This window comes from Microcebus murinus, chromosome 1, assembly GCF_040939455.1.
Source record: "Microcebus murinus isolate Inina chromosome 1, M.murinus_Inina_mat1.0, whole genome shotgun sequence".
In the NCBI taxonomy this organism is placed as follows: Eukaryota; Metazoa; Chordata; class Mammalia; order Primates; family Cheirogaleidae; genus Microcebus; species Microcebus murinus.
Genome location: NC_134104.1, coordinates 156,435,563 through 156,457,843, shown reverse-complemented (window position 1 = coordinate 156,457,843; position 22,281 = coordinate 156,435,563). Strand labels below are relative to the sequence as shown.

The following is a 22,281-nucleotide window of genomic DNA, read 5'->3' as shown; positions in this document are numbered from 1 at the left end:
GCTTTTATTATTTTGAGCTATATTCCTTCTATGCTGAATTTTTTGAGGGTTTTAATCATGGAGAGGTGCTGGATTTTTATTTAATGTTTTCCTGTATCTATTGAGATGATCATATGGTTTGGGTTTTAATTATATTATTCAGTGAATCACATTATTTACTTGTGTATGATGGACCATCCTTGCATCCCTGGGATGACCCCACTTGATCATGGTGAATTATTCTTTTGATATGCTGTTGGGTTCAGTTTGCCAGTGTTTTGTTGAGGATTTTTGCATCTATGTTCATCAGAGATATTGGTCTTTTTTGTTGTTGTTGCATCCTTTCCCAGCTTTGGTATTAGGGAGATAAGGAGTCCCTCTTTCTCCATCTTTTGGAACAGTTTAGGCTTGGCACCAGCTCTTTTTTGTATGTCTGGTAGCATTTGGCTGCGAATCCATGTGGCCCTGAGCTTATTTTGGGGGTGGGGGGAGATTTTTTATTAATGATTCAATCTTGCTACCCATTATTACTCTGTTCAGTTCTTCTTCTTCCTGGTTCAATCTTGGGAGGGTGCGTGCTTCAGGAATTCATCCATTTTCTCTAGGTTTTCTAATTTGTCAGTATACAGTTGCTCACAATAGTCTTTGATGATCTTTTGTATTTTTGTGGTATCAGTTGTAAGGTCTCCTTTTTCATTTCTGATTGTGTTCATTTGAATCTTTCGTCTTCTTTTCTTGGTTAATTTAGCTAGTGGTTTATCAATTTTGTTTATCTTTTTGAATAACTGTTTTGTTGATCCTTTGTATTGTTTTTATTTTTTTGGTCTCTATTTCATTTAGTTCTCCCCTGATCTTTGTTATTTCTTTTCTTTGGCTAACTCTGCATTGGGTTTGTTCTGGTTTTTCTATTAAATAGTCCCTTGAGGTAGGATGTTAGGTTGTTAATTTGTGATATTTCTGTTTTTTTTTAAATATAGGCATTTAAATGGCATAGACTTCCTTCTTAGCACTGCTTTTACTGCATTCCAGAGGTTTTGACACATTGTGTTTTCATTTCTATTTTTTCAAAGACCCTGTTAATTTCCATCTTTATGTCTTCATTGACATAAAGACATTGTTCAGGAGCATGTTATTTAATTTCCACGTTTTTGTATAGTTTCTGAACTTCCTCATTGTGTTGATTTCTAGCTTTATTTCACTGTGGTCTGAGAAGATAGTTGGTATGATTTCAATTTTTTAAACTTTCTTAAGACTTGCTCTGTGGCCTAAAATATGGTTTATCTTGAAGGATGTTCCATGTGCTGATGAATAAAATATATATTCTGTAGTTGCTGGGTAAAATTTTCTGTCAATGTCTGTTAAATTGGTCTAAAGTCCAATTTAAGTCCAGTGTTTCTTGATTTTCAGTCTTGATGATTTGTCTAGTGCTGTGAGTGGGGTACTAAAGTCCTCCACTATTATTGTGCTGTTGTTTATCTCTTTCTTTAGGTCTACAAACATTTGTTTTATGACTGAGTGCTCTTAGTTGGGTGTATATTTAGGATCATTATATTCTCCACCTGAATTGATCCCTTTATCATGATACAATGAATTTAAAAAAAACTGTTTTTGATTTAAAGTCTATTTTATCAGATAGAAGTATAGGTACTCCTGATTGCTTTTGGTTTCTGTTTGCATGGAATTTTGTCTTCCACTCCTTTCCTTTCAGCCTGTATGTCTTTGAGTAAGTTGAGTTTATTGTAAGCAGCATATAGTTAATCATATTTTAAAAAATCCATTCTGTCAATCTATATCTTTTCAGAGGAATATTTAATCCATTTATATTCAAGGTTAATATTTATATGTGAGGCTTTGTTAATATTGATATTGTTAGCTTATTTCTAATCATTTTATAATTTCTTTTTCTCTGACTTTGTGATTTGCTGAACTTGTCATGTTGGCATTTAACTCCTTTCTCTTTCACCTTTGTGTGACTGTTTTATATGATCTGTGAATTTTGTATTTTTGTGTTTTCTTGATATTGAATATTGTCCTTTTGTTTACATGTTTAAGACTCCTTTGAGTATGTTCTGTAGGGCCAGTTTAGTAGTCACAGATTCTCTCAGCATTTGTTTATTTGGGAAAGACTTTATTTCTCTTTCATTTATGAAGCTATTCTGGCAGCCTATAAAATTCTTAGTAGATTTTTCTTTCAGGATTTTGAAAATGCCTCCCATTCTCTTCTGTCCTATAAGGTTTCTGCTGAGAGATCCACTGGTTGTCTGATGGGATTTTCTTCATAGGTGACTAGATGCTTTTGTTAATTTTGTTATTCCTCTTTCACTTTGAATTTAGTCATTCTGATTATAATATGCCATGGTGAGGCCCTTTTGCAATGTATTTGCCTAGGGATCATAGGCCTCCTGTATCTGAATGTCTAACTCTCTTGCTAGTCTTGGGAAGTTTTCATCGAACATTTTCTTAAATAGGTTTTCTAAATTTTTCAATCTCTCTTTACCCTTGGGAATACTGATAATTCATAAGTTCAGTCACTTTATGTAGTCCCAGATGTCTCAAAGGCTTTCTTCATTCTTTTAAATTCTTTTTCCCTTATTTTTGTCTGAGTGGATTATTTTTAAAGAGCTCCCTTCAAGTTTTAAGGTTCTTTCTTCTGCTTTGTCTTGTCTATTCTTGAAGCTTATGAATATGTTTTATATTTCCTTCAATGAACTTCTCAGCTCCAGAATTTCTGGTTTTTTAAAAAAATGATATATATTTCCTTGGTAAGTTTCTCATTCAAATTCTCAATTGATTTTCTTTTTTTCTTTCTTTCTTTTTTTTTTTTTTTTTTGAGACAGTCTCGCTTTGTTGCCCAGGCTAGAGTGAGTGCCATGGCATCAGCCTAGCTCACAGCAACCTCAAACTCCTGGGCTCAAGCAATCCTGCTGCCTCAGCCTCCCAAGTAGCTGGGACTACAGGCATGTGCCACCATGCCTGGCTAATTTTTTGTATATATATTAGTTGGCCAATTAATTTCTTTCTATTTATAGTAGAGACGAGGTCTCACTCTTGCTTAGCTGGTTTCGAACTCATTACCTTGAGCAATCCCCCCCCCCCGCCTTGGCCTCCCAGAGGGCTAGGATTACAGGCGTGAGCCACCGCACCCGGCCTCTAAATTGATTTTCTGATTTCTTTGTACTGACTTTCAGATTTCTCTACCATCTCGTTGAACTTCTCTGGAATCAACAGTTGGAATTCTTTATTTGGTATTGTGGGGAATTCTTTTTGATTGGGAACTGTCGCTGGACAACTGTTGTGGTCCTTTGATGGTGTCATATTTCTTTGCTTTTTATGTTTCCTATGTCTTTACATTGATATCTGCACAGCTGATGTAGCAGTCATTTGTTCAAGTTTTTTGAAATTGCTTTTGAAGGGGAGTTTTTCCTGATGGTATATATATTAATATGTTGTTGATTGAGTTGGATGCTTTGGCTTTGATTTTGGGTGCCTGCAATAGTGGGATCTTTATATGATTTCTTATGCAGTACACAGAGTCAGTGGTATTTGAGATTTCCTTAGTGGCTTAGGGAACAGTTATTAGTTGACTCTGTGGTTAAGTTTTGGTGGGAACTCAAATGGCATCCATGGCCCTAGTGGTGGAAGCAGTGGGTTGAGTATGCCTGATTTTAGGCCCCAGAGCAGCTTAATGCTGGCAGTGGTCTTAGTGTGTTTTGGGGAGGCCAATTCTTGGGCCTTGAGGTAGCTTTCTCAAAATCTAGTAGTTGAATCAGAGGCCTGGGTGTGGTGGCAGGATCTCAAGGCCCCTGAGAAGGTGGTGTGATGTGGTAGGTACCAGAAATGGTGATGGAGCCACACACTAGGACCCATGTAGTCTGTATTGGTGTTACCGGTAGCTGCAATGGATTGGGTAGGCTAGTCCGTAGTCCCATAGGTGCCTGTAATAGCGCAGTGGGTATTGTCCTAAGTGTGCTTAGGAGAGCTTGGTCTCCACTGTCCCTTCCTGGCCAGGTGATGGCTATACTCATATCATCTTCAAGTCACACCCCTGAGGGTGTGATTTGGCCCCAGCATTAAACTCTCAAAATGGTGCCAGGTGTGGAATTGCAATAAAATAGGACAGGACCCCTTTCAGGCAATCTTCATGGACAAGAAACTGTGGGGATATTTGTCTGCTCATGTCTTGGTCTCATGGGAGACAGTAGCAGGGTGGTAGGAGTTGTTCTAGGTGTGTTAAGAAAGTTTGGGCTTCCCTGTCCTCATCAGTGGGTGGGGCTATAGCTGTGTCATCAGCCTGATTCAGCTTGAGGGCAGGGTGTTGCCCAGTTTTAAACTCCCCAAATAGTGCATTGGACCCGTGACCAGAGAGGATGAGACCCTTTCCAGGCAAACAGCATGGGCAAGATGCTGGGGGGAGTGCCATCCGCTTGCATCTTGGTCTCACAGCAGCCTGTAGCAGGGCAATGGGAACTGTCCTAGGTATATGTAGGAGAGCTTAGGGTCCCCCTTCCCTCCTCAGCTAGGTGGCAGCTGCAGCTGTGTCCAGAACAGCTATCATTAAATAGTGGAAAAATAAAAGATGTTAGTAAGGTTTAGGAGAAAAGGGAACACTTATAAACTGTTGGTGGGAATGTAAGTTAGTGAAACCTCTATGGAAAACAGTATGAAGACTTCTCAAAGAATTAAAAAATGAACTACCATTTATTTGATCCAGCAATCCCACTATTGGGTATTTACCTAAAGGACAAGAAATCATTGTATCAAAATGATATCTGTTCCTATATGTTTACTGCAGCATTATTCATGATATTTAATAGCAAAGATATGGAATCAACCTAAGTGTTCATCACCAGATGATTGGATAAAGAAAATGAGAATTAAATTATGAAACCACAATTCTGTAAGTACAGACATATTTCATCTTAAGCAACATGAATATATTAAAATCTGGACTTATACATAATCTTATGAGGCAAGTGACCATTACTTCCATTTTATAGATTAGAAATGGAGGCTCAGAGAATTTAATAAACTCAAGATCACAAAAGATAAAGCAGGATCAATCATCTGTTTTATGAAATAATTCATAATGGAATCTCTTTATATAATATGTAGCCTCAGCATTAAAAGCATGGAAACAGTTTATGAAATACCAATTTATATCCTCCTTACAGGAGCACATCTGTCATATGAGGAAAACTTCACATGTACACATTTCCTGCAATTGCCTTCCTGAAACTATTAAGGAGAGAGAAAGACCATAAATAAAGGGAAAAGCATAAACACACAAAGGGGGAAGAATGATACATCAGGAATCAAAACTAAGAATAGATGAAATGATGGAATCTAACCAGCTAGGCCACCATATTCTCAACGCTAAACACCACCAAGCTTTAGATTTGTTTCTTTTGAAATAGTCTCAGTAAAATGCTAATACACCATTTAATAGACCTTTGTAACCAGATTGTATATATCAGGGGTCCTCAAACTTTTTAAAGAGGCGGCCAGTTCACTGTCCCTCAGACTGTTGGAGAGTGCGCACTGTGGGCCCAGGACTAGTTGGCTAAGCAGGACAGGCAGTGGCGGCAAAAACACCCTGAGGGCCGGATAAATGTGCTAGGCGGCCCGTGGGCTGTAGTTTGAGGAAGCCTGGTATATATTATAGTAGGCAAACAATTTACAAAGGAAATGGTGTACTATAAATATTATCACTTGGTTTATAAGATCTACAATATCCTGAGCAGGGGATTTGAACTTCTTTCTCTAAAATGATACTTATAAATTTTAGAAAACATTTTTTAACCTTGATAAAAATCTATGAAAATAGATGTCTGTATTTCCACAAAGCAAGTTTATTTTCTCAAGTATTTAATTTTATACTAGAGAACAATGCTTAATCAATACTTTCTTAATCAATAATCAAAGGAAGAAATGAACTAATTTAATTCATTTTACTTCAAGTATACAAAAGGCCATGCAGGAAGTGGCAGATGGAGAAAAGCTGGGAATTAGGGTTCAGGTCTTAAAGGAGGCAACTGGATTTAAATTAGAAAGATGCAAATGAGGGGCCCAGATGCATGCATTTGTCTCTTTGTGAGCCAGAATTAGTACAAAAAGTTCACTCTGGGAGGAAACAGCAATGGGCTGTTTGCTGATCAAGTTATGACTGTTAAGGCACATTAGACCATTTGGCAGAAGTTAAAGGTATGAGTTAGAGAGCTGGAGCAATAATTCTGTCTATAAAAGCTTTTTCGGAATTGACTGAACAATCAGGTACTTTATTCCTTAAAAATTTTAGAAAGTATCTGTTTGCAGGAGAAACATTATCACAATCTTCATTATAAATTAACATAACATCCAGGATGGTAAAGATCAAAGATCTCACTCCACCATTTGGAGAAACCCTCACTTCTCAGTTTGGTTTGAAAGCCAAATACATTATAATCATCAATGAAAACAAAAACAAAACTTCAAGGCAAAAAATGAAGGTTTCAAAGATTACTCACTCCTCTAAGTACCTCTTTCTCCATCAGCAAGAAAACAAGAGGCAGCCAGAGGCAAAGAAAGAACACTGGCTTCTTGTGGAGAACCTGACTCTGGCAGAAGGTCCTTTCTCAAGAACAAGGAGTTAATACATCAAACAGCATCTCCAAGATGGACACCCCAGAGGGTAAGTACAGTACTTCAGAGTAATAACAGCAGCAGCTGGCCCTTCCTGACAGGCCAGGTACTATCCCAAGTGCTTCATATATATTGACTCATTTGATCTTCACTGTAACACAAGATAGATGTTAATATTATTCCATTTGCAGAGATGATAAAACTGAGAGACAGAGAAGTCAAAAACCTTGCCTAAAGTCATACAACCTATATATGGTAGAGCCAAGAGTTCAACGCAGGCAGTCTACCTCAAGAATCTGCCTTTAACTGTACTAGCTCTAGCTCTACTGGAAAGGTACCTATCTCTCTGTGACTAAGTAAAGGCAAACCTACCCTTATCCCAGAACAAGGAATTGAAAACCAGACTTTGCTTTGTATAATCTTATAAACTTAATTTTTGAATAATATTAAATACATATAAAAGACAATTTATAGAATATTTAAGGAGTATAGTCTTCAGACCAGCTGAACTGGCATCAACAGGGAACTGTTAATGTTAGAAATGGAAATTCTTGGCCGTACCCCAATTTACTATATAAGATACTCTGGGGGAGATGTTCAGCAATGTGTTTTAACAAGTCCTCCACTGGTATAAAAAATACTGATACAATGAACACCTGTGTATTCACTACTCATTTTTAGAAAAAGAACATTCTGCCATCTTAGAAGCTCCTCCTCAAACTCATACACCTACCTCTCTTCTCAGACCTAACCACTAACCTAAATTTTGTGGTTATCATTTCCTTGTTTCCTTTATAACTTTCTCATGTTTTTGAATCTATAATGAATATACTATTTATATGCTACTAAACAGGTTGTTATGCCTTTCTGAATAAGGTTCTTAGATTCTTATGGTAGGTAAACAGTAAGAGATACAGGAAAAAATTGCCATTTTATTAATGAAAAATTTAAAATATTTCTTATAACTGATACATGTTAACACAGACAATTAAAATTCAAATAGCATGTGCATGTACACTCATGTAATTATAGTGCTTTATCAGAAATACTTATTTTTTTTTTCTTTTTACAAGTAGAAGGTGTTTTATGAGTAACACTGAGGGTCCGAGGGTCTCTCTGCCTTTCACTCACTTTCTTGGGAGAAGAACTGACTTCTCTGGCCAGTGCATCTAACAGAAGGACCTGGGCATGAACATCTTAGTTCTGCCTCTTCCCTCTTTTGGGACCAACCTGCTTAGAGAGAGCACAGTCTCTGCACCACCAAGCTACGCATAATGGTGACTTTAAAAGTCTAATTCAGAGTTCATGTTAATCACAAGTTGTAATGGATTGAATGGTGGCTGCCATAAAGATATGTCCATATCCTAATCTCCAGAACCTGTGAATGTTACCTTATTTGGAAAAAGGGTCTTTGCAGTTGTAATTAAGGATTTTGAAGTGACCTCGTGACAAATATACTTACAAGAGAAAGGCAGAGGGAAATTTGAGACAAAGTGAAGAGTAGAAGACAATGTGAAGCAGCAGCAGGGATTGGAGTGATGTGGCCCTAAGCAAAGGCATGCTAACAGTCACCAAAAGCTGGAAAACACAAACAATAGATTCTGCCTTACAGACTCTAGATGGAGTAAGGTTCTGCTGACATCTTGATTTGAGACTTCTGGCTCCAGAACAGTGAGAATGAATTTTTGTTGTTTTAAGCCACCAAATTTGTGATAATTTGCTACAGTAGGCACAGGAAACTAATACATAAGTCCACCCGGTTCATGTATCTAAACTAGGACCTCAAATTTAAGTTTTGTTGTTAACAAAGGTGGCACTTTCACTTACACTACTTATATATATACAAAAACACTCTATGCTACTCTACATCGTGCATTTATTCTTATTTATACCTGCTTGACATCTGCACCTGATTTGTTTTGATCTCAGCTAGGGATATCTACAATATCTGTTAGCCCCCTCAAATGGCAACAGACAGAATTCTTATTCTTAGTTTACTAGTTGAAAGTGTTAAATAATTGAGAATTAAGGTTGACCTTTGTCAAATACTTTTTTTCTGACACAGAGTCTCACTTTGTTGCCCGGGCTAAAGTGCCGTGGCATCAGTCTAGCTCACAGCAACCTCAAACTTCTGGGCTCAAGTGATCCTTCTGCCTCAGCCCGAGTAGCTCGGACTACAGGCATGTGCCACCATGCTTGGCTAATTTTTTCCATATATTTTTAGTTGGCCAATTAATTTCTTTGTATTTTTAGTAGAGATGGGGTCTCTCTTTTGCTCAGGCTGGTTTTGAACTCCTGACCTTGAGCGATCCACCTGCCTCGGCCTCCCAGGAGTGTAAGGATTACAGGTGTGAGCCACCCACCGCACCTGGCCTGTCAAATACTTTTTTGATATCAAGATAACTGTATGGGTTTTCCCACTTTGGATGACTGATGTGATGCATTATATGTTAACTGCACTATGATCAGAGAGTGTGGCTTCTGCAATTTCTGCCTTATGGAAGTTACAGAAATTTTTTCTATGAACAATTTTTGTAAATGTTTCACAAGCAATGTAAAAGATATGTTCTGTTGGTTAGATAAAAAAAATTGTTTAGAGCTGGGAGAACCATACAGCCTGGTAAGCTGGAATGCTCCTTTTATATCTGTTGTCTTGGCATCAATACCAGTCCTTTTGAGTATCACAATGTTCTAGTTTAGACAATAAATCATGCTTACCCTATTCATAGGTAGTAGAGCAAGGGGTTAAGATCACAGTCTCTTAATCAGGCTGCTTAGGCACATTCCTCACCACTCTATGCCTTGTTTCCTCACTGTAAATTTTTCATGAACAAGAGATAATAACAGCTCATGGCAAGTACTCACTGATGCTATTATCTGTTACATTAAAGTTATCCAGAGTCTCTCCTAAATCATCTCCATATTTATTTATTTTTGTCTTCTTATCTGTTAAGAAGCATATGAAAATATCTTTTACTGTACTTCTGCCTTCTCTTTATATTTATCATAAATTGGCTATAATAACTTGGAGTCAATATTTTTATATGCTTTAATGTCATCACAATTAGACCTTCACTATAAATTTCACCATGTACTGGTATAAAATGACTCTTCTATCCCTTTCAGATAAAAAATGGGCTTTCTGGAATAGGAGAGAAGTGGAAGCAGAGAAAATGCCAAAGACATGAAGCTTTGGCTCTGCTTTTTCTACTCAGCTAAGATGTTGAGTTTGTTAAGGCTGGATAATTCCTCCAGCACAAGGGTGTAAACCCTGAATTTAATGGGTAGCGAATAGCAACTCTCTACTTCTGCAGTTGCCAACGCCCAGGCTGTGGACCAGTATTGGTCCATGGCCTGTTAGGGACTGGGTGGTAGATGCCTGCCACCCCTATCCCCTGTGGAAATATTGTCTTCCATGAAACTTAGGAATCGTGGGGGGTGGAGGACGGACAGCAGGAGGTGAGCAGCAAGCTAGTGAAGCTTCATATGTATTTACAACCAGTCCCCACTGCTCCCATCACCACCTGAGCTCTGCCTCCATACCCCCAACAATCCCCCCAATCCCGTCTGTGGAAAAAATCATCTTTCATGAAACTGGCCCCCGGTGCCAAAGAGGTTGAGGACTGCCTGCTCTGCTTTGCAGAGACCAAGCAATCATGGGCTGGTCCTGCAGGGATTCTGGGGCTGAAGGAGTGGGTGCTATCATATGCCGTGTCTGTGCTGGCCTCTTTTCCTCCCATGAGATAATGTGTTTTTGGAGGATAAAATAAGAACTTAACCTTACAATAGATGTATGTTCTCTTTCCATCAATCCCTGATACTCATGATATAACACACCCATTTTATACCTTTCACCTTATATTAATAATTATGCTTGCAGTATAATCACCAAATTGAAGTGTTGAATTTATTGTAAACATCACCTTAAAAGCAGCATAGAAGTGGCTGCATCATGAGGCCTATAGGACAAATGAAAACATACATATAAAAAATTGTGTTTTAGATCTCAGTTTCTTGAGCAAAAAAAAAAAAAAAAAAAAATTGTGTCAAACCATTACGTAGATATGCAATTATGTCTTGAGATGAATTTCCAGTGTAAAAACATCATGAAGGATTCAAAGAGTTATGCATCAGAGCCAACCTGATGGAAGTGAAAATGATGTTTGCCTTGGAAAACTGTGTTAGATGACTCAAAGTGTCTAGTGATGATAAAGACCCGAATGCATGGCTACATATGAAGAATTTGAATAAATATTTTCATGGAATGTGAGTAGGGAATAAGCAACACTTTTCAATTTCACATAATATGTGATTGAGTACATAATTGGTAATACATATTTTATATAATATGAAATATATTATAACCAAATATATAAATTTAATATTTGAAATATTTATCTATTTCATTAGGGTTGCCCTAAAAATGTTTGTTTGAGTACTTTTTTCATTATAAAATTAGACAGCAGTCATCACATATCCACAGCCATCTTGTATTTGGTCACATGTATTATTTATGGACACTACCTCCAATGTTTAGCTCCTGGCACTCATTTTCTTTTGTGTCCTAGGCTCTAGGAACAGCATACCCTGTACCTGCTTGTGACCCCTCTGTCCCTCTGGCCAAGAAGAAAAATCTGATATATCAGACTGAAATACACATAATGGTTATTTATTTGTGAATTTTAAGGCTTTTGACTCATTAGGAAGTGACCTAGTTTCCATGCTTCATCTTCTTGTGAATTTCTTAAAAGGCTAGGGTACTTTCCCATAAATACATTATATTAAATAACACTATAAAACAGTAGTAGTGGCTTTGGCAGAGACAGAGAGGAGTTTGAATCTTCTCTGATTAAAGCTGACTCTGAATAATTAAAGAAACGATAAGAATGTAAACAACCAATGAGATATTTTGAAATTCATTGAATAAAATTGCATAAGAGGTTTTTATTTTTGAAAAATCCTGTCCTAGCAAAGGTTAAGGCATTATCAATAGCAATTAGTAAACCCTTTAAGCTTCCAATTCAAGCTAACCAACAAACACATTGCCTGAAACTTATTGGAAAATATTGCTTCTTGTGAGGGCTGGATTCACTATGCTGGTATGGATTTAAATTACTAATCCTAGAAGAATTCCATACTACACACAACATCAGTTTCACAAACATACATTTGAGAGTCTGTCTGAAAGTCTGTTAATGTTTTCAAATGGAAAAATTATCCTACATTTTAACTCTATCAGTCCTTCAAAAGAAACATTTAAAAAAACTATCTTCTCTAGAAACATTTTTCTTTGGCTTTTTAGACATATTAGACACAGTTTGTAGAAAGAGCTGAGAAAAAGGTGTTCACAAATTCCACTTCTTGCAAAGTGACATGCTGGTACTGAAAGCTGTTGTTTTAGAAGCAATTAGGCCAATTAAGCCTGACAACATGATTTCAGAAGGAATGCTGTGAAAGCCTTTATCAGCAATGAACATTTGCACTAAAACACAGAAAAGCTGATACATGCACAGAGATACAATTTTGGAGTGCTATCCATAAATCCCTTGCCCTTGGAAGGGCAGTGGAGTAAGATAATAATGATGATTTTAGGTTTCTGTTTAGTTCTTTTCAAAATGAGGAAGGCATAAGAAGAAGCAGGTTCTATCATCTGTCAATGAAGGATTTGGTAAATGGAGAAAAGTCTGTAACTGATACACAAAAGGAGGAGAAAAACAGCCAATGTTTTCCTTATAAATTACATTCCAAAGGAAGATCCTCATCCCATAAAGTATATAAGTCTGAACAGATCAGAGTTGGAGACAAAATAGGTAATAAGGAGATTTGGGTTTGTATTTTGAAATTAATCAAATGTGGTTTATTATATAAAGGCCCAAATTAAGAGTAATTGTGAATTAAGTTCATTTTATGCCCAAGTCAGACAGAATAACAGATAATGAAAATAAAATCTCTCCATACAATATTATGATGAAGATATTTAATATAGTAATTGACAGTACTTGATTTAATTTGAAAAAACAATATTGGATTAAAACTAAACGGACAGATTTAAAAAAAAATTCTCAGAAACACACTTGCTTTAGAAACTCGCTAAATTCACCACTGATCATTTTTTTAGCGCTATTATTTGTGTCTAAGTATGTATCAGCAAAGACAGAATATATGCCTGAATTCTGTGTTTCTTTTCATTATTCTGTTTTTTTCTATTGCTTGCTTAGCAAGTCAGGAGGAGATGGACTACTTCTATAGGCAGATCACTTGGCTGAAGAACACTAAAAATAATACCATGTCAGGTTGGATGTGAGTTATAGATCTGTGGTGGCAGAAATGAAGAATGAGATCTCCCAGAAAAATAGGCTTTTCTTTAAAGATAGGGCAACTTGACTTGTGATCATTCTTTTAAGCAATGTTCATCACCAGCCAGCTTAGTTACAATAACTGGTAGACACAGAAGACTCTTTTATAGCTGAAGATACATGAGAAATTATATTGTTAGCTTTTCTGCAAATATATAATAAAGTTGGTTAATTCTGGAGAGAAAAGGAAATGTGTACTATTAGACTTTCACTTTAGGATAGAAGGTTCCAAACTCAGCTGTTTGGACCCTTCTCAGCTGTTTGAAATCACCTGGGAAACTTATTGAAAAAAACATTGTGTGGGGCCCTCCCCAAACCTGAGATCAATCTCTGCATTTAAAAAAAATTCCCTATCCTATAACATGATGATTCTATGTCCACAAGGTGTGAGAACTGCTGCTTTTGATGGCAGAGTTGGGATGTCTTACGCTGTGGCAAATCATTAATATTCCTGATGTCCATTACTCACGTGTAAACTTTAAGAACAAAATCCTTTTCTTCCTTTAATTCTGTGAGTGATTGTAGGACATCCAAGATGCTTAGGACTGCACAGCCATATGGTCTCCTGTAGTGCAGATGAGCAGGGCCCTTCTTTGAGTCATTCAGGAGCATTCGGCCTTGGACACAGCAGAAAACACCAGTTAGACTGAGAACTTCACTCTCCTCTCAAACATTTTTTGATGTCATCCAAGGATTCCAGAGCTACAGGCACCTAAGAGATCCTTTATATTGGAAGACTACAGGGCTGAATAGAGTCATACAAAGATATTTATGTGGCAGAATACCAAACAAGCCTCTGGCCAAGGCTCTTTCCCTGCACCACAATCAATCATCCTTATCATCTACCTCTAAACCAACACCAACAGTCAATTTATTAATGACATGAGGATAAAAGAGTGGTTTCATGAATTTTTTAGAAAAAGCAATGTGCTAATAGATTTAAATATGTCAGGCATATGAAGGATACCAAGTTCAGTATTTTAGCTGCCAGGTATAAACTATATATGCACAGATAAGGAAGATACTGCGCTCTTCTTTCAACCAAATCCTGCTGCAGAAGGTGCTCCTGAACCACTGTGGAAATGAAAGAAGTCTTGAGAAGTAGATGGGTGCTTACTTTTTCTGCTTACCAAAGTAATGCCTACAGTGGCAAGAAGACTTGCAAATGCTGGAACCTCAACAAATGCCTTAAGTATAGCAAAGTAGTTTCTCCACATATAAAAAATATTATTTGGCAAAATGTACACAATATGGTAGAACCCAAACCTATGAAGGAAGATTTGGGTAGCCATAGCTCTAAAAGTTATATTATAAACTTGAAATAAATCTGGGCAACCCAACCACAGAACAGTAGGAAAAAAATAACTTTTTTTCATCGTTGGTGGGATAAAAGTGCCATCCATCTTCTGGAGTGACAATAACTCTAATTTTGTGAAAAATAGCACAGATACATAATTTTGGACTCAAACCACAAGAAAGGGCATTTACCACCTGTTAAGTTGGCACCGCTGGCAACCTGCTATAAGATCTCTGAATGAGAGGGTAGGTACAGAGGCAGGGCATTGTGCTAGAGAGTAAAAAAGCAGACCACTTGAAATAAAAAGTTTGGGTACAAAACCAAATGGGGAATAGTTTCAAGTGACAAACCTGCCCCCCCAAAATCAAAACAAAAAAGTATCCATTTATATCAAACCCAGCTATCACAGCAGCTGAGCTTAAGGTAGAGCTCCAATACAAGCTGGACTCCAGTCCTTAGACCTGAAATAACAGGTAAGACCTATGGAGAAAAACAAAGCTCATTCATAGGAGATACTTATCCCAAATTGGGTCAGTCTTAGTTATGAGAATGGATAAGGTGAAGTACCTATTCGGATCACGTGGGCAACTATATACAAATCTCTCTTCATATCTTTGCTGCTCAGATCCTAAGAAAAGAGAAAAAACAAGTAAATTTAGGCAAGAAATACACAGAAAATAATTAAAATTTCATTTTGAATCTCTATTGGTTTGCTTTCAGTATATGTTATAGGTGGGGGAAGGGAGATTACAGCACACAGCAGTTTAGTGTTTATTAAGATTCCTGCAGTGAAAGTCTGGATATTTTATATGACTTTGGAAGTTAATTTTATTGATAATATTTTTCCAGATCTCATTTTGACCACCTAACAAATCAAACATCTACAAAAGTTCTCACACAAATCTTCATGATTGCCCTATCCAATGTTTATTCTGGAATCATGTAAAAACATTTTGTAACAAAAGGAGTAAATGCTCAGTGCAGAAAAATATGGGAAAACACCAAAAAGCTCATTAATGGCTGAAATTCTAAAAGTTTATTCTCTAATTTTTGTTTGTTTGTTTCAGATAGGTTCATGCTCTGTTGCCTGGGCTACAGTACAATGGCATCATCACAGCTCATTGCAACCTCATATTCCTGGGTCTCAAGTGATCATCCTGCTTCAGCCTTACAAGTAGCTGGGACTATAGGCGCACGCCACCATGCCTGGCTAATTTTTTTTTATTTTTTGTAGAGACGGGGTCTCACTATATTGCCTGGGCTAGTCTCAAACTCCTGGCCTATTCTCTAATTTAACATTGATTTATTATCCACAAATGATTATTATATACTAGGTATATTACCTTTAAGACAGCGGTCACCAACCTTTTTGGCACCAGGGACTGTTTTCATGGAAGACAATTTTTCCATGGACTGGCGTTGGGGGACGGAACTAAGTTACATTCCAAAGGAAGATCTTCATTCCATAAAGTATATAACTCATATTAGAACAGAGTTGAAGGCAAAATAGGTAATAAGGAGATTTGGGTTTATATTTTGAAATTAATCAAGTGTGGTTGATTAAATTAATATAAAGGCCTATCTTCCTGCATTATCTCTCACATATTTGTATATACAGGGATTGTTTGTCATGAAAGTCAGTAAAATCCTCATTATATTGGCCAGTCACATGAGTATAAAACAGCCCCTTCTTGGATAAAATTCTTCCTTCACAGGAAACTCTAAAATCTATTAAGGTCAGAAAAAATAAGGATTCAAAGAGAACAGAGTTATGCCATAAATAATGTGACTGTAATGTGGCTCTGAAGTCAGCTGAGTAACCCTGTAATCTGCTGTTTGTATGGTCCCCTTTTCCCTATTCTAAAGTAAGCTAACACCATCAACCATAGTTGTGGCTACATTTTCTTGCATTTACTCTGAGACTTTCTAGCACATATGGAAATGTGGAAAACTCGTTTATCTTATAGGAGGAATTCAAGTCTTAGATAATGAGAAAACAGGTCAACCAAAGTTATTTTATAAGAGCTTAAAGTAAAACATAACAATCCTGGCTAAGATAATCTTGTTCAGAAATCTTGTGCGCTTTGTAAAAATTCCTCAAATCATGTTTGGGACCTTTTTTTTTTAAATAAAAAAAAAAATCCAGGTCTGTACTGCAAAGGGAATTATGTAAACAGTATATTTAGCAGCCTGTGCCATCCCATTGTGGCTGAACAAGAGCACAACCCGAGTGTTACGGGCATCTTTGATTTATAAAGTTGGAGCTACAGCTTTGGCCTCTAAGCCTACATGGGTGATTAAAATACCAAATGAAAAATTTTATATGCTGTAATTATATTCAAATACTATTATAATGAAGTCCATTTTTCAAGAGACAAGGACTGTACTCATCATATTCAAGGATTCAAGGATATACACACAGCTCTGTTCCCTCAAAACCAAAGAACAAGGCATCAAAAAATTTTCTTGCTGCTTTACCAGATAGTAACACAGAATTAGAATCTAGAAAAACCTCCTAAGGCTTCTGAGACATTCTAGACAGGTGGGTCTCTTACCTCTTTTCAATTCTGTTTTAGAAAGGAATTCCAATAAAACCACCTTGGTATTCACATACTCACTTCAGAAGCTCTCATCCAATAGTCTAACCTAAATCCCATTAACTACAATTTGAATTCTATCCTTTGTTCTTTTCCTGTTAAAAAAAGAACATTGATCTTTCCAGACTAACCCAATTCAACTCCCTTGACTATCTTCATGAGTCAGCTTTTCCTGATCTTTCTTCTTGCATTATCCTCTAAGCCTTGAATGCTAAGCTCAAAGATGGATAAAACATTACTTTGGCTCAGCCATATTTATACATCTTTCTGTTTTACTGGAACATTTCCAATAAAAGCTATCCCTGTGAAAGTGGTTTTTGATTCTGCATTAACATCATTTGATGTTTTGAAAGATAAATTTGTAGTAAATGAACTAAAAAGTGAACAAATATAACTTCATCTTTCAAAGAAACTCACATATCAGATAGCCAGAGAAATCCCATTTGCATTTAAGAGGCACACTGTAAGGTTTAAGATATCTGACCACCACCCATCAATCAGTCAAATACACACCATATGGCAGGTCAGTGATACTGTGAGATTATCATATGTTCCCCCACACAACAGGTTTAGTTTTTTAAATTTAATTCACAGCTAATTAATTTATTTTTTTCTTTTTATTTTATTTTATTTTTTATTTCAGTATATTATGAGAGTACAAATGTTTAGGTAATGTATATTGCCCTTATCCCCCCTCCCCCCTTGAGTCAGAGCTTCACAATAGGTTTTGATATATCTCAGTATCAGTGAAACAGATCAAAGAATCCACAAAAGTCAAAACTGGTTTAAAATTGTGACATAGTTTTGTTTCTTTCTTCAGCAAATAAATTAACTCAAATAAACAAAGCTGGATAATTTAGTTTTTTAACTGGGTAAAAACAAATTAGTAAGTAGGAATCAACCTGAAGAATACACAAGTACAATGTGGTACTGTGAAGTTTAGCACTTTCTAATAAGCCTTTAAACATTACCAACCCTTTTCTCAGTTGATGCGTCTATGATTGCAGAGACTATGAACAACAGTATTGTTATTCAGGAAGAAACTAAAGTTCAGATCATAGCAGGAAAAGATCTTCCATTTGGTATTTGGAAGAGGACTATTTAGTTTCTCTGTATGTGAACTCACTAACAAACTGCAAAGCTGTAAATTCTGTGGATGCCTTTAAAAGAAATTATACTCACACATCAGAGAAATTTCCAGTGGCCTTGGATATGAATAGTAAGAAAGATTTTTGTCAGATTTTAAGTGTCTATTTTTTTTTTTTTTTTTTGAGACAGAGTCTCACTTTGTTGCCCAGGCTAGAGTGAGTGCCGTGGCGTCAGCCTAGCTCACAGCAACCTCAGACTCCTGGGCTCAAGCCATCCTTCTGCCTCAGCCTCCCGGGTAGCTGGGACTACAGGCATGCGCCACCATGCCCGGCTAATTTTTTATATATATATCAGTTGGCCATTTAATTTCTTTCTATTTATAGTAGAGACGGGGTCTCGCTCTTGCTCAGGCTGGTTTTGAACTCCTGACCTTGAGCAATCCGCCCGCCTCGGCCTCCCAAGAGCTAGGATTACAGGCGTGAGCCACAGCGCCCGGCCTTAAGTGTCTATTATATGCAATAGCTTATAAAAATCTACATCAGTAAAAGGTACTTGATTATAGTTAATAAAAATTTAGTTTAAAACTGAAGCTAATTCCAGCTTTCTACGAATATTTCATTAAAACCTGGTAGAAACATAAATCAAGTCCTATTATTTCCAGTGTACACAGAAATGAGAATAAAATGCTTGTTTCCAGGATGATAATATCTACATAGCAGGCCCCTAGTTAGCGTCAACAGCAAAGAAAGGAAAGAGAACTTGCACATACTGTAAAAAGGGCACACATTCGTTCCATCTTCTCTGGGTTCCTTGGCCCACCATTCTTGTTCAGTCTCACCAGAAACCGTTCACTGAAATGTAGGGAAGAAAGAGATAGAAAGTGAAGAAATGTGTGCTCTAGAACAAATAAAAAGGGCATATACAGAGAAATACTAAACACTTTAAGAACACCTTGCAGTGACAAAGCCAAATATATATGTTTAGTGAGGATACCCTATTTTTCCTGCCAAGCAACTTGCAAATGATACTACAAACTGCCTCATAAGTATTGCTGTTCACTTGCTCATTGTGGCTGTGTGCCTTATCTCTCTGAAGGTGTGAGCTCCACAAGGGCAGTAATGAGGAGTGTATCTTATATTTCTCCCAAAATATCTCCAAAGCACCTCACATGATACTAAATCCATAGTAAGTATATACATTTTTTGATGTGAGCACTCAGCTCCTCATAAAAATATTATCATATTAAATCCAAAAGAATCTACATTAACCAATCTAAATCTTCTTATATAACTCTCCAGAATCATTTTAGGGCTTAAAAATGTTACAGTAACTTTTAAAAACTTGGGTGGTCAATGAGTAAGAGGTGCAACATTTGGGAGATGGACACGCTTAAAGCTCCTACTGGGGGGGGGGAGATGGGCAATATATGTAACCTTAACACTTGTACCCCCATAATACACTAAAAAAAACTTGGGTGGAAATTCAAAGAGAAATGGTGGAATTATAGCTGAAGCTATATCAGAATTTAATAGAGCTACTAAATATTTAATTCCCCAAATAATATAGGTAATTCCTGAAGGAAATTATTGAACTAGAAAACCTATAAACAGTTGTTTGCAACATATGGAAAAACGTCTTTTTACTCTCTCATCTCTTTCCTACCCCTGCCCAGAATCTCATTGCCTTCATCCTAAGGTTCACTATCAACTGTAACAGGAAAACTCAGCCATGGTGAAGACAAAGTATGTGATTCTAAAAGAAAGTTATTTCTTGTGTCCCCAGTCATGTACTCAGTGAATATATGTGGTATCAGTAAAAGGGCTGATGTTAAAATAGTATGCTGGATGTGATTATGATGTGATATAACATCAACTGCATAGTTTGATTAGTTTGTTCACAGATTCATTTGCTCATTTAGCCCATGAATAGTTATTAAATTCTATGTACTAAGCATGTGAACACAAATGTGAACAAGATATATATGAATATATACAAAGTACTTTTTATTCATAGAGCTATGGTCCTGGTAGGCAGTTAAAAATGCAGACATGAGTTTCAAAAGATTTGGGCCAGATATAAATTTGAGATTCTACAGCCAGAGAAGTAGATGGAAATAAGCAGGGAATATGCACAGAATGAAAAGAAAAAAAGAGCTTCGGTCAGAATCCTGAGGGAGAGTGTTATTTAAGAAATAGGCAAAAGAAGAACTAGCAAAATAGACATATGGGGCAAATAGAAAAAAGAAAAATAAGAAGGATGGTGGGGTGCTGCCTTAGTTCGGGGAAGACAGTATCTGAAAGAGGAGGGAGGGGTAAATAAGGTCCAAGGTCATTGAGAGGCACATGAGACAAGGACAAAATTCTGCCCCACTTAATGTTAGAACAGAGATTACTGTTGACTCTGGCAAGAATTGTTTTAGTGGAATGGTAGAGAAAGATGCCAGTATAAGGGGTAAGAAGTGAGGGAAGCACAAACAATGAAGTCTTTAAAGAATAGTAGTAAAGAGGTGGAAGTGATGATTTTTAGTTAAATAGGCATGTGGAGCTGAGGAAGGTCTTTGTTAAAGATGGGATAACCCATACGTATACAGACAACTGATTTTCAATAAAGGTATAAAAGTAATTCAATGAGGGAAGCACAGTAGTTTCAACAAATGGTGTTGAACAATTCATATGGAAAAAACTGAACCTTGACCCTTAAACAGACCTAAAGATAAGAACTAAAATGATAAAAGAAGAAGAAGAAAACTCAGGAAAAACTGAAAACAAGCGCCTTGCATATCTTGTTCACAGTTGTGTTTCCATATTTAGCACATTGTAGAAAACTCATTGTGGCCCGAGATTATTATTATTTTTTTTTTATTTTGGCATATTATGGGGGTACAGATTTTAAGGTTTCAATAAATGCCCTTTCCCCCCTCCCCCCACAAGTCTGAGTTTCCAGCATGACCATCCCCCAGATGGTGCACATCTCACTCATTATGTATGTATATACCTGCCACCCTCCCCCCTCCCACCTGGCCAATACCCTATTACTGTAGTACCTATGTGTCCACTTAGGTGCTGCTCAGTTAATACCAGTTTGCTGGTGAGTATATGTGGAGCTTGTTTTTCCATTCTTGGGATACTTCACTTAGTAGTATGGGTTCCAGCTCTAACCAGGAAAATATAAGATGTGCTATATCACCGTTGTTTCTTAGAGCTGAATAGTACTCCATGGTATACATATACCACATTTTATTAATCCATTCTTGGATTGATGGGCACCTGGGCTGTTTCCACAGCCTTGCAATTATGAATTGTGCTGCTATAAACATTCGAGTGTCTTTTTTGTAGAGTGTTATTGGATCTTTTGGGTAGATGCCCAGCAATGGGATTGCTGGATCAAATGGTAGATTCACTTGTATCGCTTTAAGGTATCTCCATATTGCTTTCCACAGAGGTTGAACTAGTTTGCAGTCCCACCAGCAGTGTAGGAGTGTTCCTCTCTCTCCGCATCCACACCAGCATTTATTGTTTGGAGACTTTTTGATAAAGGCCATTCTCACTGGAGTTAAGTGACATCTCATTGTGGTTTTGATTTGCATTTCCCTGATGATTAGAGATTTTGAGCATTTTTTCATGTTTGTTGGCCATTATTCTGTCTTCTTTAGAGAAGTTTCTGTTCAAGTCCTTTGCCTACTTTTTAATAGAGTTATTTAATTTTTTCTTGCTGATTTTCATGAGTTCTAAGTATATTCTAGTTATCAGTCCCTTATCGGATGAGTAGGATGCAAAGATTTTCTCCCATTCTGTAGGTTGTCTGTTTACTTTCATGACTATTTCTTTGGCTGTGCAGAAGCTTTTTAGTTTGATCATGTCTCATTTATTTATTTTTGTTGCTGCTGTGATTGCCTTTGGGGACTTCTTCATAAACTCTTTGCCTAGGCTGATATCTAGGCGACTGTTTCCAACTTTTTCCTCTAGAATTCTAATAGTTTCATATCTTAGGTTTAAGTGTGTTAATCCAGCATAAGTTGAATTTTGTGAGAGGTGAAAGGTGTGGGTCCTGCTTTAGCCTTCTACAAGTGGCTATCCAGTTTTCCCAGCACCATTTATTGAAGAGGGATTCTTTTCCCCAGCATATGTTTTTGTCTGCTTTGTCAAAGATTAGATGGCTATATGAGGACGGTTTTATATCAGGATTCTCACATCTGTTCCACTGGTCAATATTCCTATTTTTGTACCAATACCATATTGATTTAATTACTACAGCTTTGTAGTATAGTTTGATATCTGGCATATTAATGCCTCCCATTTTGTTTTTGTTGCCTAGAATTGCTTTTGATATTTGGGGTCTTCTTTGG

At 36.9% G+C, this 22,281-nt stretch overlaps 1 protein-coding gene across 9 annotated transcripts in view; it reads right to left on the bottom strand.

Moving 5' to 3' along the window:
* DOCK3 (dedicator of cytokinesis 3) overlaps window positions 1-22,281 on the bottom strand; it is a 599,374-nt gene that overhangs the window by 154,578 nt on the left and 422,515 nt on the right. For all 9 annotated transcript variants that reach the window (XM_012771410.3, XM_076008055.1, XM_076008080.1 and 6 more), the window contains exons 10-12: window positions 18,706-18,787; window positions 14,818-14,878; window positions 13,423-13,570 (exon numbers count right to left, since the gene is read on the bottom strand). In XM_012771410.3, coding sequence (XP_012626864.1) covers window positions 13,423-13,570; window positions 14,818-14,878; window positions 18,706-18,787 — 291 coding nt within the window. The remainder of the gene's footprint in view (window positions 1-13,422; window positions 13,571-14,817; window positions 14,879-18,705; window positions 18,788-22,281) is intronic.